The sequence below is a fragment of the Polypterus senegalus genome, chromosome 6 (genome assembly GCF_016835505.1).
Source record: "Polypterus senegalus isolate Bchr_013 chromosome 6, ASM1683550v1, whole genome shotgun sequence".
In the NCBI taxonomy this organism is placed as follows: Eukaryota; Metazoa; Chordata; class Cladistia; order Polypteriformes; family Polypteridae; genus Polypterus; species Polypterus senegalus.
Genome location: NC_053159.1, coordinates 85,527,952 through 85,542,945, shown reverse-complemented (window position 1 = coordinate 85,542,945; position 14,994 = coordinate 85,527,952). Strand labels below are relative to the sequence as shown.

Here is a 14,994-nt window from a genome sequence, read left to right as displayed (position 1 = left end):
CCTTTTTCAATCCTTCTGCTCCACAAAACACTAGTAATCAATTATTAAGCTTGGTACAGAAAGCCACAGGCAGATTTCAAAAAGTGACATTAATGTGACTCAATCAGATTGACTTGGCCATTACAAACATTATTCACACACTATTTAGTGGATATTTGGTTTTTCATAACTGGTTTGTGATGTATATCAAAGGTGACCTCATTGACAAAATTTCTCAATAAATATTCCTGGTTTGAAGAAAGCACTAATGTCAAATCTGAGTTTGAGCCACTGAATCAGAAAAGAGCAACAGAGATGGCAGTTTTGGAAGAACCTTTATATTGTGGGGGAAAAAAAAATGCTATTTTTATTCACAATGATATGCAAAATTATATCTGATTTGAAGACACCATGGCAGAAAGAAATAAAAACAAACAACTAAAAAAGAACTAAATTGCATTGCTGCAAAGTTACCTTGCCACATGTGCTGCATACTTCTTTTGAAGTTTCCGGATTGGACTTGGTGCTGACTTTTGAAGAAGTTCTACTGCAATATCTAAAATAAATCATGTTGATTAAATGAAAAATAAATCTGACAATTTATAAACCGGTCTTTTATGATTCACAAATTGCATTTTATCACCAAGTAGAACTTACATATAATACAGCATACAACTTTGTTTGCAGCATAATGACATAAGTTATGGTACATAGGTCAACTAAATTATGGTAATCTAAATTTTAAATTGCTACTGCATACAGGGTTCTTCTTTCCTGACAAAACATGAAACTTCTGATTAGTTACTTATTGCACAAGCTAAATAAAATATAAATATTAAAACATTTATCTTGCAAGTCACCAATTCTGCCTAAACCAGCAGCACAAATCACTGAAACCTTCTAATATAGGATGCCAGTTCATTGTAAAAAGAACACAATCATAAATACACACTCACAACTATACACCTTAGCATTGGCCAAAATGCAAACTTCACTTGAAATTTAACAACCGCAAATGCAGACTTCTACATACTGTACTATCAATATAAAAAAACATTTACTACTTTGACACACATTTATATGGATATTAGCACAATGTAAATGAACAGAATTACAATAAAACACAAAAAATAATACAATACACTTCATGAACACACTTGGAGATGGTTAAATAGCCAGTGCCAACTGTTTAGCTAAACTATTACAGTGACCACTTAAGTTTATATTTTAACTGCTAGGCAAATAAGGCTGGCCCGAAATTTGCATCACCAATATATTGAAAAACACTTAGGAAACTGTACGCAACTTCAACTGATGGCAGGTTATAGACAGCACAGGTTACATGACCCCTGCAAATGGGGGAAAAGTCAAACTCTTTCACTACCTTGCTGGTGACATAATAAGGACATTCCTCTCAAAGAGTCAAAAGTAACAAGCAAGTGGCTGTATAAATTATGGCTTGAAGGCATTTTCAGTTGTTAAAATGAGGCAAATGAACCTGGAACAAATATTGCTTTCAGTAAAGCATTGGATTTGTAGATAATAAACTAGATCAGCATTTTACAGAAGTACTAAATATTCACCGAGCTTAAAAAAAAAAAAAAGGGACGCACTGACAATTGGTAGCTGATACCAATATTAAATAGTTCATTAACAATGTGCAAGGGGTCCTCAGGTTTTGTCCTTAAAAGATACAATGATTGCACATTATGGTTCTAAGCCAACACCTTCATTAGAAATCAACTGTTGCTGATAATGAAAGTTACTTAAATTTCCAGATTGTTAATACTTTCATTGTGTCACATCACAACAAATCATATATTATCGCTTTTTCCCCCCCTGAGAATATCATCCAAATGATTTGTTGTGCCTAGCTGATTAATAATTGTCAGTTCTTCACTTCTATTTCTTTCCAAACATTAATACAGATAATTCATGGTGAAAACATGCAGGTGGAAAGTAACAAATCTGGATATGGTAATCTGTGGATTGCTTTGTCATTTGCACCTCATTAGCAAAGTTTCCAACCAAACTGATATATTAGTGCATTTACACATATATTTGAGGAATTGTGGCAAGATTTTCTTCATGTACGAGGTGGAACAGTTTCATTTCAGGAATAAACCTGTATTAAAAATATGTGCACAGTTCCGGGAATGAAAGTGCCTTATACCCTTTTATCCTGTAACAAAACATATAGCCTGTCAAAATTACAGCACCTGCAGCTTCCTATAACATGCAATGATATTTAAAAAAATTATTTAAAATTTCTTTTTGGACATTCTTAAAAAGACAGTTTCAATTCAAACAAGCTAATGTGTGCATAGCTTATCAAGGTAATCTTAATACAATATTTAGGGGTGTTGAGATTATTCTACACACTTGTACAAATCTTATGCCGAGTGTGCCAAAGAATTCAGGTATGTAATCTTGTTTGCTTCCATGACGTTTGACAACGATGTATCTATGCATTATTCTATCTAAGATTTCATACTGCATAAACACAACAGTGGATTTAGGTCTTACCCATTCCAAATGCCCATGCAACAACTTTATGCTTGGCACAAGTAGCAAATTTGAATAAAGTAATGGCAATGTGCTTCCAGGTTGGAACAGATGTCAGTGGTTACCTAGTGGTGTGACAAATGGCCCTATACAACCATACATTTCAAAGACTGATCTTGGCATTCTAAAATGATATAATCTAAAACTTTCAGTAAAATGGAACTCAAGGTACTCAAACCTCCCAAGACCTTCTAACCCAAGGACTTTCCCATACATTTGGCCTACAATATATTAAAAGGGCAGTTTCTTGCAAGTGTGTTATGTTAGCAATTGCTTCAATTTGGCGGCGTCTTCTTTGGACATTAACTGTAGTGGTTGGGTAAGACATTAGATTTATTAGAAACTGGCCAATATGAATCCATTTCATATACTGAAAACCATATAGGTTTTGTCACCTTTATCAGGAGGATATAGAAAAGTCAGGAAAGCCTAGGAGTATACAACTAAGTTGCAATACATGCATGAAATTTAATATATAAAATATTCAAATTTTTTCCTATAAACCAAAACTTATGCAACAGCATTTTTTTTAGCAAATTACATCATTCTGTAAATAATTTTTATTGCTAGAAATTGTAATGGAAATGAGTTGACAAGAGCAAAACTTGTGAGGAGTTAATTAAAACAATTTCATTTAATTGCTTAAAAATTTTAACATTAAATCAATGGACACCTAGGAATTCTTAAGAGGTAGCTGGATAAAACAAGAAGCAATTAAAAATAGCAAATTCAGCTGTTTAACACTAAAAGAAGCAAACGTCTACCAGCATGTGTCAAGTTCAACATGAGGAAAAAAGCTGGAGTTGCTAAATTCAAATGTTAAAGATGCCTTTATATGTAAACCTCTTACTCCCAACCACAAGCCTGTTATTAGATGGCAACCCGTTATTATTAGGATAGCGAGAAAGTGAGCACTGGTGGCTGAAATGGCTCTGAACGGCTGCTTTTAAAAGACAGACTGGATAAATTGCTAATCAAAGACTATATGAACTTCTGTGTCCACACTATTGGACACTAAAGAAAGTGCACAGTTTCCCAAACAACGAGCCCTGGATTACTAAACAGCTAAAAAGTCTCCTGAATAAAAAAAATCATGGGAGCATTCAAATCTGGTGACAAAGATTCTCTAGGGTATACAGAGAACATGGAAGAAAATGGTCAAGAGAAGGAAGCTTACAGCATTAAAATTGGAAACTCACTCAGAATAACATGATGTTTGTAATTGGTTGGGCATAATAACTGGACTTAAGCAATCCAAGGGATTGTGAACAGAGAGAACACCCTGAACCAATTTTATAACAGACTAGCCAACCCAGCGTACCATACGCCGCATAATCAGGCTGTTTTTTTTAATGATTTTTAAGCACAGGGAGAAAATTAACATTTGAAAAATCGGTAATGTAATAAATCAGCAAGAAAAGCAACATTGTAACAATGCACGGAACGAACCAACACACAATCGTCCATGACTGAAAACTGGCGGACCGCCATCGCGCCTTCTCCTGCCAGGTGGAGGGATGGGGTGCATGGCACTCAGGCGCAGAGAGTGGAACGGGAGGAGACGAGAAGGGCGTCCATTCCCTTCCTCCGTCATGCTAGTTTGCTGATTTCTCGTTCAGTATGCACTGCCTGCTCATGTGCCCACCTCCAACTCGTCACTTGAGTCGTTGTCGTCTTTGCACAGTTCAGATGTACCTGTGACTCACGTAGACTTTTCATTGCTCTGTGCGGTTTTGGCTGCTTTTCTATATATAATCCACCAAGACACCCAACCACAGTAGTAGCCAGGTGGGAGGGGGGTGTGTACAAAGGGTAGGGATGTAACCAGTGGGAGTGTCCACGGTTTGCAGCACGAATGGGGTTCAACGGCTTACCCACGCCTCTCTGCGCCGGGTAGACACACGCTCAATCTCATGCATAATTTATTATTGAATGCTAAACACTTCTGGAAAGACACGGTTGTCTAAGACGGGTTGGTGTGAGAATACAACAGTAAGTGAATGAAAAGATGGAACTCTGGAGAGAGCAAAATACAAAACAATAATGAACCTGTGGCATAACAAACTCTGCATAATTATTTATTGATGGTTGCACTCTTCTGGAAAGACACAGTTGTCTAAAAAGGGAGGGTTTGAGGATACAACAGAAAGTGAATGAAAAGATGGAACTCTGGAGAGAGCAACATATAATTGTCCGTGAGTGAAGAAGAGGCAAGTTTGTCGCGGATGCGAATTGCTGTATGCAACATGTAAAACAGTTTGCTACGGTGCACGCGGTCATGTATCGTAAACTGAAAACTCCGTTTTTAAAGATTGCTTACTTCATTGTGTTTTAACCTCAGTTGTAAAGGATTGTTTTAAGGATCCCATGGGATACCCCTCGCAAACCGTTTTACATGCTGCATATGGCGATTCACCTCCACGAGAAACATGCCTCTATGAACAGTCAACATGCTCGGAGGTGCATGTGGGCTGTACGACAGACGAATATAAATGATGCCGTTTTTTCTGTGTCGTCGCGTCCGAGTTGGTGGGCGTGGCTCTGCGAGTTGTCGTCGTATCCAATTGTCTTGGAGTTGGTGGGCGTGGCTCCTTGCTGCGCGCACCATAGGTGTCTTACTTGTCGGCAGCTTAGTGAATCCACGCCCCTTCCGGCGTGCTTTCCATGGGTGTCTTGCCTTAGTGAATTATATATAAATAACTGAGAAAGCTACACACAGGAACAGCTGCAGGACAAGACTGAGTGAACCATCAAGTTCATAAGGTCTGCGCTGACCAATTTAGCAGTGGCTTCAGTCACCTGTTCAGTCTGTCATCAAGTTTTCAGAAAGTGTTGTTTCTGAAAACATCCTGTATTACTCTAGTTACAAAGGAGGCAGGCACCACTTCATGTAATGACTTCAACCAGTTGCTGTTATGTCCTACATCATTAAGACTTTCAATAGGCTAGTCCTGGAAAATGCATGTCCTCTGGTGAAAGACCACTTGGGCCCACTGCAGTCTAGCTATCTAAACTATTCACCTGCTACAGAAGTCTTATTCCCATCAGGACAAAGTTGGCAGCACTGTAAATTATGCATTTTGATTTCTGAGTCCATCCATGTCAAAAATCAAAACATTTATGAAAATGTTCCCAAGTGACCATCTCATATTTGCTTCATACTTTGTGAAAACTTTTTCATTGTACCCAGTAACTAGTAACCAGTGTGAAAATGATTGTATATTCATTAGTTTTCGAAACATGCAGGCTTAAAATGGGGGTATAGCTCTAATGTTACTGTAAAAATGAGTGCTACCCAAAAAAAAAAAAAATATATATTACTATATCGTATAACTTTTGAATTGTTAATACTTGATGCATGAAATTCTCTTGGGATTGTAATTTAGTATTACATATCTTTAAAATAGCCCATCACCAGTTTCATATTTGCAATTTATGGCTTGCTAATAATTGTATAAAAAAAAATCTTTCATGATTTAGAACTCTGACCCTCTCACACCACACTAAATACATTCGAAACTATTAACTGGTATTACTCAGACTTGAGTAATGGGAGGTTTGAAACCTTATTAAATTAGATGCCAGCTGCATAGTTTGCACACTTACTAATTGAAACAAGCTCTTTCCAGTGGTACAATTCTCTTTATGACAAACTTTATTATACATGGCCAATATATAAATGAAAAAGTTTGATTTCTTTCAGCGAGCACCTAGCTGCTAAAGAAGAACTAACATAAGTAATACCTAGTGGAATACCAGTAGTAATATGTCAACTAGTCAAATTTTTGTTTATCACTTTTACCACAGCAGAGCACATCAGGCAGCCATCTTTGTTGCTTGTCTCAAAAGAGGTGGAGCGCGGGGTTATTCAGTTACCTTCTGACCTTCCAAGTCATCCCTGCCTCAAATTGTCTAGGATCACATCTTCAGACATAGAAAAAGGTCCTCTGTCACTAACCCCAATCAACCCCACTCCCTCCCACCAGTTTCACTCTTCAAATTATTAAAGTTATTTTTACAGATTTGCTGATAAAACAGAATATTTACTTGTTCCATTTCAACCACGGTTGATGATAACAAAATAGCCTGGATTAACCACTAAGCAAAATAAGTACACGCTTAGTCTCCCAAGGGAAACGGGGAGCTTTTAAAAAGTATTGTGTAAAATAAGTACAGCATTATGATTTTTTTTTTTTTTTTTTAAGGGAAACAAAATTACAAAAGAAAACCCTTGGACATTGATTTGATAGGAATTACTGTCCGAATAGTAATTATGTGGTGGTGTAGGAGCATTTCTGCTTCTGTCCGTTTACAGTCCGTCTCGTTTTCACAACACTATCGTTTCCTCTCACGATGTCTTCTCAACCTTTCTCCAATCTCGCAGGTTGCTTTGTGGCAATCCAAAGAGTAAGGCAATATACACGGAGCAATGGTTATAAAAGGGGGACACACAGGTATCCAGGCTCTTTAAAGCATAAATAGGGATCACTTCACTGACATGTGAGCAAGGCACGGTACAACTGAGACGCGCAGCACTCGCCAGCTACAACGTAACAATAATAATTTCCGGAATGTGCTGTTACATTGTCATTCATTTTACCCACGGTCTTTCTTTCATTCATATGTTACGTAGGCACGTACCTTTTATCTTTGGCAATCTCATTCTCTAACCAGGCCTCAGGAGCTAATCAGCATAACACTGTCCACCACCCCTTTCGTTATTCCGGCACATTGTTGACATCCGTGAGTAACAACAACGTACTAAACTGGAAGGTGGTCTACGCATGCGTGGAATTCGCAGACAAATGTCAAGATCTAAATGAAGATCTTAGTTAATTTAAAGCACAACAATTTGTTTAGTTGGAATGTCTGCGTTTTGAGGTGTGACTGGAGTACTACAGTCTTCAGTAGTACAAGCCTGGAGGAAATTCTTAATGCAATGCCTATGTTTTAGCTGTCTCTCTACTGCCATCTAGTGCTTCTTCTTGTAATTCATTCGCGGACAAAGACCAAGATCCAAATGAAGAATGCATGCATGCATACATACATACATACATGCATACATCTGTGCATGTGTGTACCCTGCATACCAGTGTTTCCTCCAGGTGCTCCAGTTGGAGTGGCCCCTTCTAGTGTGTCTTTGATTGTGTGTTCAAGTGCTTGTTCACCCTGTGATTTACTAGTACCCTGTTCAGGAATTGTTCCTGCCTTGCACCTGGTGATTGCTGGGATAGGTGGTAGCTGCCCCACAACCCCACTCAGGTTAAGCAGGTTTGAATGCATGGAGTATTGTTTTAAAAACCTATTTATTTCCCACTTTTCTGTTTTAGTAATATTCAAGTGAGAAATAAGTATAAAAGTAGTGCTGGGCGGTATGACCAAAATTCTATATCACAGTATTTTTCAAAATTGTACTAGTTTCACGGTATTGGACAGTATTTTTTTCCCCATGCATGAGTTAACCACATTTTCCACTGTAATTACTGCAGTAGCTGCGGTTGGCTGGCGCCCTGCCGGGGGTTGTTTCCTGCCTTGCGCCCTGTGTTGGCTGGGTTTGGCTCCAGCAGACCACCCCGCGACCCTGTAGTTAGGATACAGCGTGTTGGATAATGGATGGATGGATGGATTACTGCAGTAGACTGGCTAAGAATAACCTATTCCACTGTCATGAGAATTGTACATTGTACAAAAAAAAAAACATTTTAAAGTACACACAAGTATTAATACAGGTTTGCATGGCCCCATAAAGTGATAGTTTTCAAGGAGGGGGGCACTAATGAAGAGAAGGAATCACATTGCATGACAGTTGCAGTCAAAATATAGAACCTTTTTATTGAATAAATTTTGCAAACAACTTAAACTAAAATTGACAACATATTGCCAACCATCCAAAGATGCCATTTAGGCTTAGCAAAATATCCAGAGGTGCTTGTCAAAAGTTGTATTGCACTGAACAGGTCTTAGAAAAGGAATAAATAGTAAATATTTTTTGTAAACCAACTACACTTTCTGTTAATGTTAACAATCTCTGTCCACTGCATGTTAAAGTGACTTTTTAAACAACTTTACCATCATTAAACTGCATAATATTTAAACTATTAAATAATAACAATAAAGTAAATAATAGTGCAACTTTCAGTAATAATACTATTACTTCAAAACTTCAAGCCCAGGCACTTTACACAGTATTCACAAAAATAAAATAAAACGAAACAAGTGCAACTTTGTGATGACATCTTTACCAACTAAACTGTCATTAAGGAAAATTGCATCAATATCGACCTTGCCTAAAGCTATACACATAAATAATAAAACTGCAACTTGCATTGCACGATAGGGGGAAGGAAAAGAAAAAAAAGATAGAACACAAGGAGGTTAAAGAAGGGAAAAGGTAGTCATAGGAGACGATCCAGACACCGGGAAGGAGAAGGCAGCACGAGCTGGGGCTCCGTGAGGGAGCGCAGGCTGGGGCGATCTAGGGGCTGGTTCACTCCACTGACTAAGCATGTAGAGTGAGGCGAGCGAAATGCAAGACCTCCAGATGGATCTGAGGAGCGACTGAGTGAGCGCGAAGGAAGACAGGAGGTGTGCCGACCTCGGACGGTCTGGCTGCACAGTGTGGCGACAGCCAAGTCAGGTGCTGGCAGAAAGCAGTTCATGCTGCAAACGAGAATGAAGGGTGAGCTGTGGAGGCAGGTGGTGGTGTGCTGTGATCAGGCAAGGAGAGTGACTGCATTTTAACCGCTATTTAAACAGATTTATTTATTATGGATTTTATCCCCACATTTCACTGGTTTTATGGATCTGCTATTTATTTGGGTACTGTACTTTTCTGAACACTGCACAACAGACACTTTTGGTTTTACTTTTGACTGTTTTTAACAAAAGCACCTGAGCACTTTCCACCTTCCCCTGGCTTCAGATTTCTCAGCTCATCTCGGTCATAACTATCGACGGTGTTGGCTCAACAGACTCCCATGTGGGAAGAGGGAGTCTGTAGGGGACTGGCATTGTCACACTATTACACAGTAACCAGGTACATTATACAGTGTTGAAAAAAATAAATAAAACAAGTACAACTTGGCTTGCATTATTATCCAGTAGTATAGAAACAGTATTCACACATTTGAACATAATGGTCCAAATCCGACCTTTTAAAACCAAAGTATCTCTAAACAATAGACACGGCACCTTTTTTCATCAAAAGTTCTTCTGTGTCATCATGTTCAACTTTATCATCTGCTACAGCTTCCGTTTCAGAATGTTCTCTTTCCATTTTCACCGCTCAATACCTCCAGTAACTCATGTACTCCATTGCATGCGTATTTAGTGGTGCAGCAGTGAAACAAGTCCCCCCCTTAAACAGTTTCCCGCTGCACCATGTTTTGAATTTTGTTTAAGCTATTTAAACCGGTGTTCCGGTATAAGAAAAATCCATATCATAACAAAAATAAAAACGGTTTTTGGTATGAACCAGTATACCGCCCAGCACTATATAAAAGGAAACAAAAACATTTACTTTATTATCATCATACAGCCATTATTATTTGTCTTTTTATGTCTCTGATCTCATTACGATAATAATCCTGTTTTTGCTACCAGTAAAGTGTGGATTTTCTTATTTGGGTCCTCAGATTAAAAGGTTCAAGAACTCCTGCACTACAGCATTCAAATGTGAACAACTGTTTATAGCAAGGCAGTGGAACAGACTGTGTGGGACAAGCTCCCTAATAATAATAAATAATAATACATTTTATTTATTTGTAGGCGCCTTTCTAAACACTCAAGGACACCGGACAATAGACAAAACACAGATTATCAACAAAAGTAAAATACAAAAGTTAAAATCAGACAGAGCAATTGAAATCAAAGAGAAAAAGCAGTCTTAAACAAATTAGTTTTAAGTTTGGATTTGAAAAGTGAAAATAAGCTCAGGTGGTAGTGAGTTCCAAAGCTGGGGAGCAGAGCAACTGAATGCTCTGCTCCCCATAGTTGTAAGATGAAGGGGACAGTCAAGTGGATAGAGGAAGAGGATCTAAGGGTACAAGGAGGGAATGGCAACATGGAGGGGCAAGGTTGTGGACAGCCTTAAAAGTTAGTAGGAGAATTTTTAATTGAATTCTGAACGGAACTTGGAAGCCAATGAAACTGCTGCAAAACAGGAGTGGTGAATAGAGGGAGATCTAGTAATGATGCGGGCAGCTGAATCCTGGACCAGTTAAACCACGCTCTTCCCTTTGATATACTTTTGGCCGAATTCATACATCATGTGATTCAATGCGTGCGCCTTCTGCTACGCAAGCAGTGTTCTGTTTACATTTGCACACATACCTTACGTAACTCTGGAGGATCCCACTGGGTGATAGTGCAAGATATCATCACGTTGAGAAAACAACATTCGGCTTCGCTGTGTTGTGAATTTTTGGAAACATCCTTTAAATTCACAGGACACCTTGCCACAGTATCTCTGAAAAGAATGGATCCTTAATGTTTACATCTATCAATCCAGGGACGCTCCCATTCCAGCTAGCATTGGGCGTGAGGCAGAAACAATCCCTGGACAGGGCATCAGCTCATCGCAGGGTGAATAAGCACCACATACACTAGTGTTATTTTAGCATCACCAAATCACCAAACCTGCGTGTCCTTGTAAGGAAACCTGAACACACTGTGGAAACCCACCAGGAAAACATTTAAACTCCAGGTAGTGTAATGACAAAATAAAGTACAAGATTAAGGTTGAATTTTCTATTTTAATCACAAAATTGACCTTTTCTTTTGTTCACTGTGCCCTCAATTTATTTATTTTTATTATGATGCCGTAAAAAGACGGCACAGAAATGGTATGAGACCTTCAAATATACTGTGTCAGACACTTGTATCGCCTATGTGAGAAATATATGGAAAAAAAAAAGCACTATGAATTTATTTGAATGTCAGCATTTAAGTTTGATCATCAAACACAGAAACATGAACAATGATTCTGTGGGATCTGCAAAGCTCCTTGCTATCACATTTCAGTAGTAAACAGAGACTCTGATGTCACATTCCAACTTGAAAACACTGCGCCTACCCGATTTTTTGGTGGTACTGCAACTAGCGCACGAGTCACAAATTTCTGAGGATGAGCTCAGAGGACTTGTCAAATGAACACTGGGAACAGGTGGCTGCCATTATGCATGCACTTATGCGTTCAGAGTGTGAAATATAAACCAGTCCTTAGACCCTATGATGGGCACACCACCATACCCACCCACCGAAACACCCCATCTTTTTAAAATGCTGTGGACTCTACGGGAGACAGCACTAGGGCTGCAACGATTAGTCGACATAATCGACGACATCGACTACAAAAAACTGTCGACATGGATTTTTTTATTGTAGACGTGTCATAAACAGAACCTTCAATAGAGGCTCCAGTCACAAAGAACCACATTGGTTTTTGTAACTGCAATGCACTACATTAAAGCCTGGGGGCAGTATCTTCTGTTATTGTTTGTCAAGACTGCACACAGTCCTACCAACGAAAAACAACGTCTGAGGAGAAGAAGAATGTAGAGGAAAATAAACGTGGTGGCAATGGCGAGTCGGATAGAGGAGGGGGAAGGAGACAGAAAAAAATTGAGACAGAAACTTTCTAAAGTGAGGAAGAACTTCACCGAAAAAGAAAAAAAAGTTGAATGTAGATTATGTAAAGCGGAGCTTTCTTTTCACGGCAGCATCATAGCGATGCATGAGCATCTGAAATGAAAGCCTCCTGGAGAATCCGTCTCTTGAGAATTTATGCTGGCACTGTTAGTTAGTTAGGGTCAGATCAGGAGGGGAGGGACAGCGTGAATGAGACTGAGAAAATAAAAGTTAAAAAAAAGCTAACTTTTACGAGTAACAAATTTACACCCGATCTGTTTGTTTTCAAATAATACTGCATTAGTGTGATGACGTTTTCTGATTGGTACTATTCAGGCCATACAATTATGTCTTCAAAATGTCACATATATTTGTCTCTTTTTTCCCTCTGGTGCTGTGTGCCAACACCAGAAGGCGTGAGCTTATTCGGTGCTAGCAGCAGCACGCAGGTGGCCGGTTGCTTGTGGTATAACAAGTTGACCTGGTGGCAATCAAAGCACATGTACTGTGCTAGGCATGTACATGTTCCACTGAGAAAATAAGAGTGTTCATGGCACACCTTGCAGAGGAACATTCTTTCCTCAGCATGCCCTGGAGGCCTGTGCAGACTGGGCAAGATCAGGGGTGGGGGGGATGTGGGAAACGCGGTCATTGATTACAACTGCAAGAAGGTACGAGAATTTCCAGTTCGAATGTCTCAAAACACCACTCACATCTACAGTTATTCCCAGCTGCAGATAAAAAGTAACAGCATCGGATCCCTGGGGGTGCAGTTGTATGTATTGCGATCATGACTGACAGAAGTAAAAAAAAAAAATAAAAAAAAATATGGTAACTTTTACAAGTACTATACATTTAATAGTGGCTGTTACAGACGCAAATCAAATGTATGTGTTTATTGTATAATATTAACAGTAAGAGCAACTCACTACTCAAAACGGTAAATATACGAGGCAGTCAGGATCGAACCGGGGACTCTTGATTATAAGTCAGCAATTCCTACCGCTGCACAATGGAAGCTATTGTATCATCCTTGAACCTTCTGTGAAAGTGTTTATTTGATTGTTGCACATTATATAGTTTATGTCTACATTTTGTCATTTATTACTAAAATATGAAAAACGTTTGTTTTAACAATGTATGTTTTGATTAAGTTAAATGCACTTTTTTTGTTTAAAGACTACGTACACTAGTTTGTATTGTTTAATGCATTTCTTTTTTTTAGTGTGATGGTCACACTAATATAAAAACATCTGATTATTTTCAAATTCATATGTTTCATTGGTTATTTTAATTTGATTATTATTAATTTTAATCCTGTTAATGCAGAGACATCAGGGTGACATTTGCAGGTTGACAGATGTGAGCAGATGAGGTAAGACATGCACTGGAGCCCAGAACAGTATGTGCAACCACAAGTCGCAGGCATCAAAATAATCAGGCATGAAATAATTGTGACTAATCGAAAAATAAATTGAATGATTAGTCGACTACCAAAATAATCATTAGTTGCAGCCCTAGACAGCACATTTCAAGGCACTGTAAAATTCAAAGGCAACTGTATGTTGCAGCAAACTTGGGAGGTGCGATATTATGTGATTCAACCAATGCAACTGTTGGGATGGCATATCACATAGGCTGCTCACAATCGTGCAACTGGGGGTTGTGTGGGATTAGATGGGGTAATGGGGATTTCCCCAATTATTTTACTTCAGTATTATTTCGGTACTGGTACCAAGGCCTAAAAGATTGTATTAATACTAAAGTCAAAGTTTTATTACCAATCCAACAATTGTGGTTTTATTTATGCATTAATCTCCCATGTCTTGGAGATGTTTATTCAGGAAAAGTAGTGCACCATTTCACTAGTGTGTTGAAAATAAAAAGCACAATTGCTAGGACATAATCCAACTCTGATCCAGAAAGGAAACTACTGTTGCAAGACCTATATGAACTTGAGGACAATGCTGAAGGATTCTATCAAAGATACCTCCTGAACTAACTTTACTTGACTGGCCTGAATTTAATAGAACAGGAGTAAATTCTGTTTAGGTCGCCAAGCAAAGAGCAGCCACTGACCTCCCGACAATTACAGGCTTATTTTTCTTTGGAACGGACAAACACCATGTTTTTATTTTCCATTGTGCACATTTTTTGGGAGTTTTGGCATACTCTGCAGCTATTTTAAATCTCTCTGCTAATTGTTTTGGTGTTCAGGGATAAAAATTGAGCGTCTAAAGATTTACAGCTGAACAAAAAGTAATCCATTTCCTTGGCAGCACTCTGTCAATGCTGCATTTCATCAGTAATAGTACTCATTAATCAAAGCTTGCATGTGACTCAAAAAATGATCACAACAAAGTCAAAACATCCTCATAGAGCACTGGTTCTCAAGCCTATTCACATGCATCATCTATATAAATGTCAAATACCGTACATGCAACAAAAAAGACAAATATTGACTTAAATGTTTATGACAAAAAAAAAAAATCTCTAAGTGATAAATACACTGTTTCCACTTACCTGTAACAGGACAAGAAAGTGCATCTAGTGTAACATCTGTATCCAGACCATAGTACAAGCGTTTACGGACCCTTTCTGATAATTTCTGATGACCTGGAAGAAACTAAAGTTGCAAGAAGAGGCTTTGTCAGTAGTGTCATTATTATACATTGATATCATATATATTTGGGTATAAAGCAAAAATTTGGCAACAACTTAAATGGTAATGTCTAAAATCTTTGCTAGAAAAAAAAATATTGAAAAGGTTCCTCTGTTTTTGCTTAACACTGTAAACCTTTATCTCAAACATGCAAAAATCAG

The 14,994-nt window shown here is 38.3% G+C and overlaps 1 protein-coding gene across 1 annotated transcript in view; it reads right to left on the bottom strand.

Moving 5' to 3' along the window:
• The window catches only part of cnppd1 (cyclin Pas1/PHO80 domain containing 1), a 38,190-nt gene that overhangs the window by 19,673 nt on the left and 3,523 nt on the right, over positions 1-14,994 (bottom strand). The window contains exons 2-3 of the mRNA XM_039756458.1: positions 14,695-14,797; positions 454-535 (exon numbers count right to left, since the gene is read on the bottom strand). Coding sequence (XP_039612392.1) covers positions 454-535; positions 14,695-14,797 — 185 coding nt within the window. The remainder of the gene's footprint in view (positions 1-453; positions 536-14,694; positions 14,798-14,994) is intronic.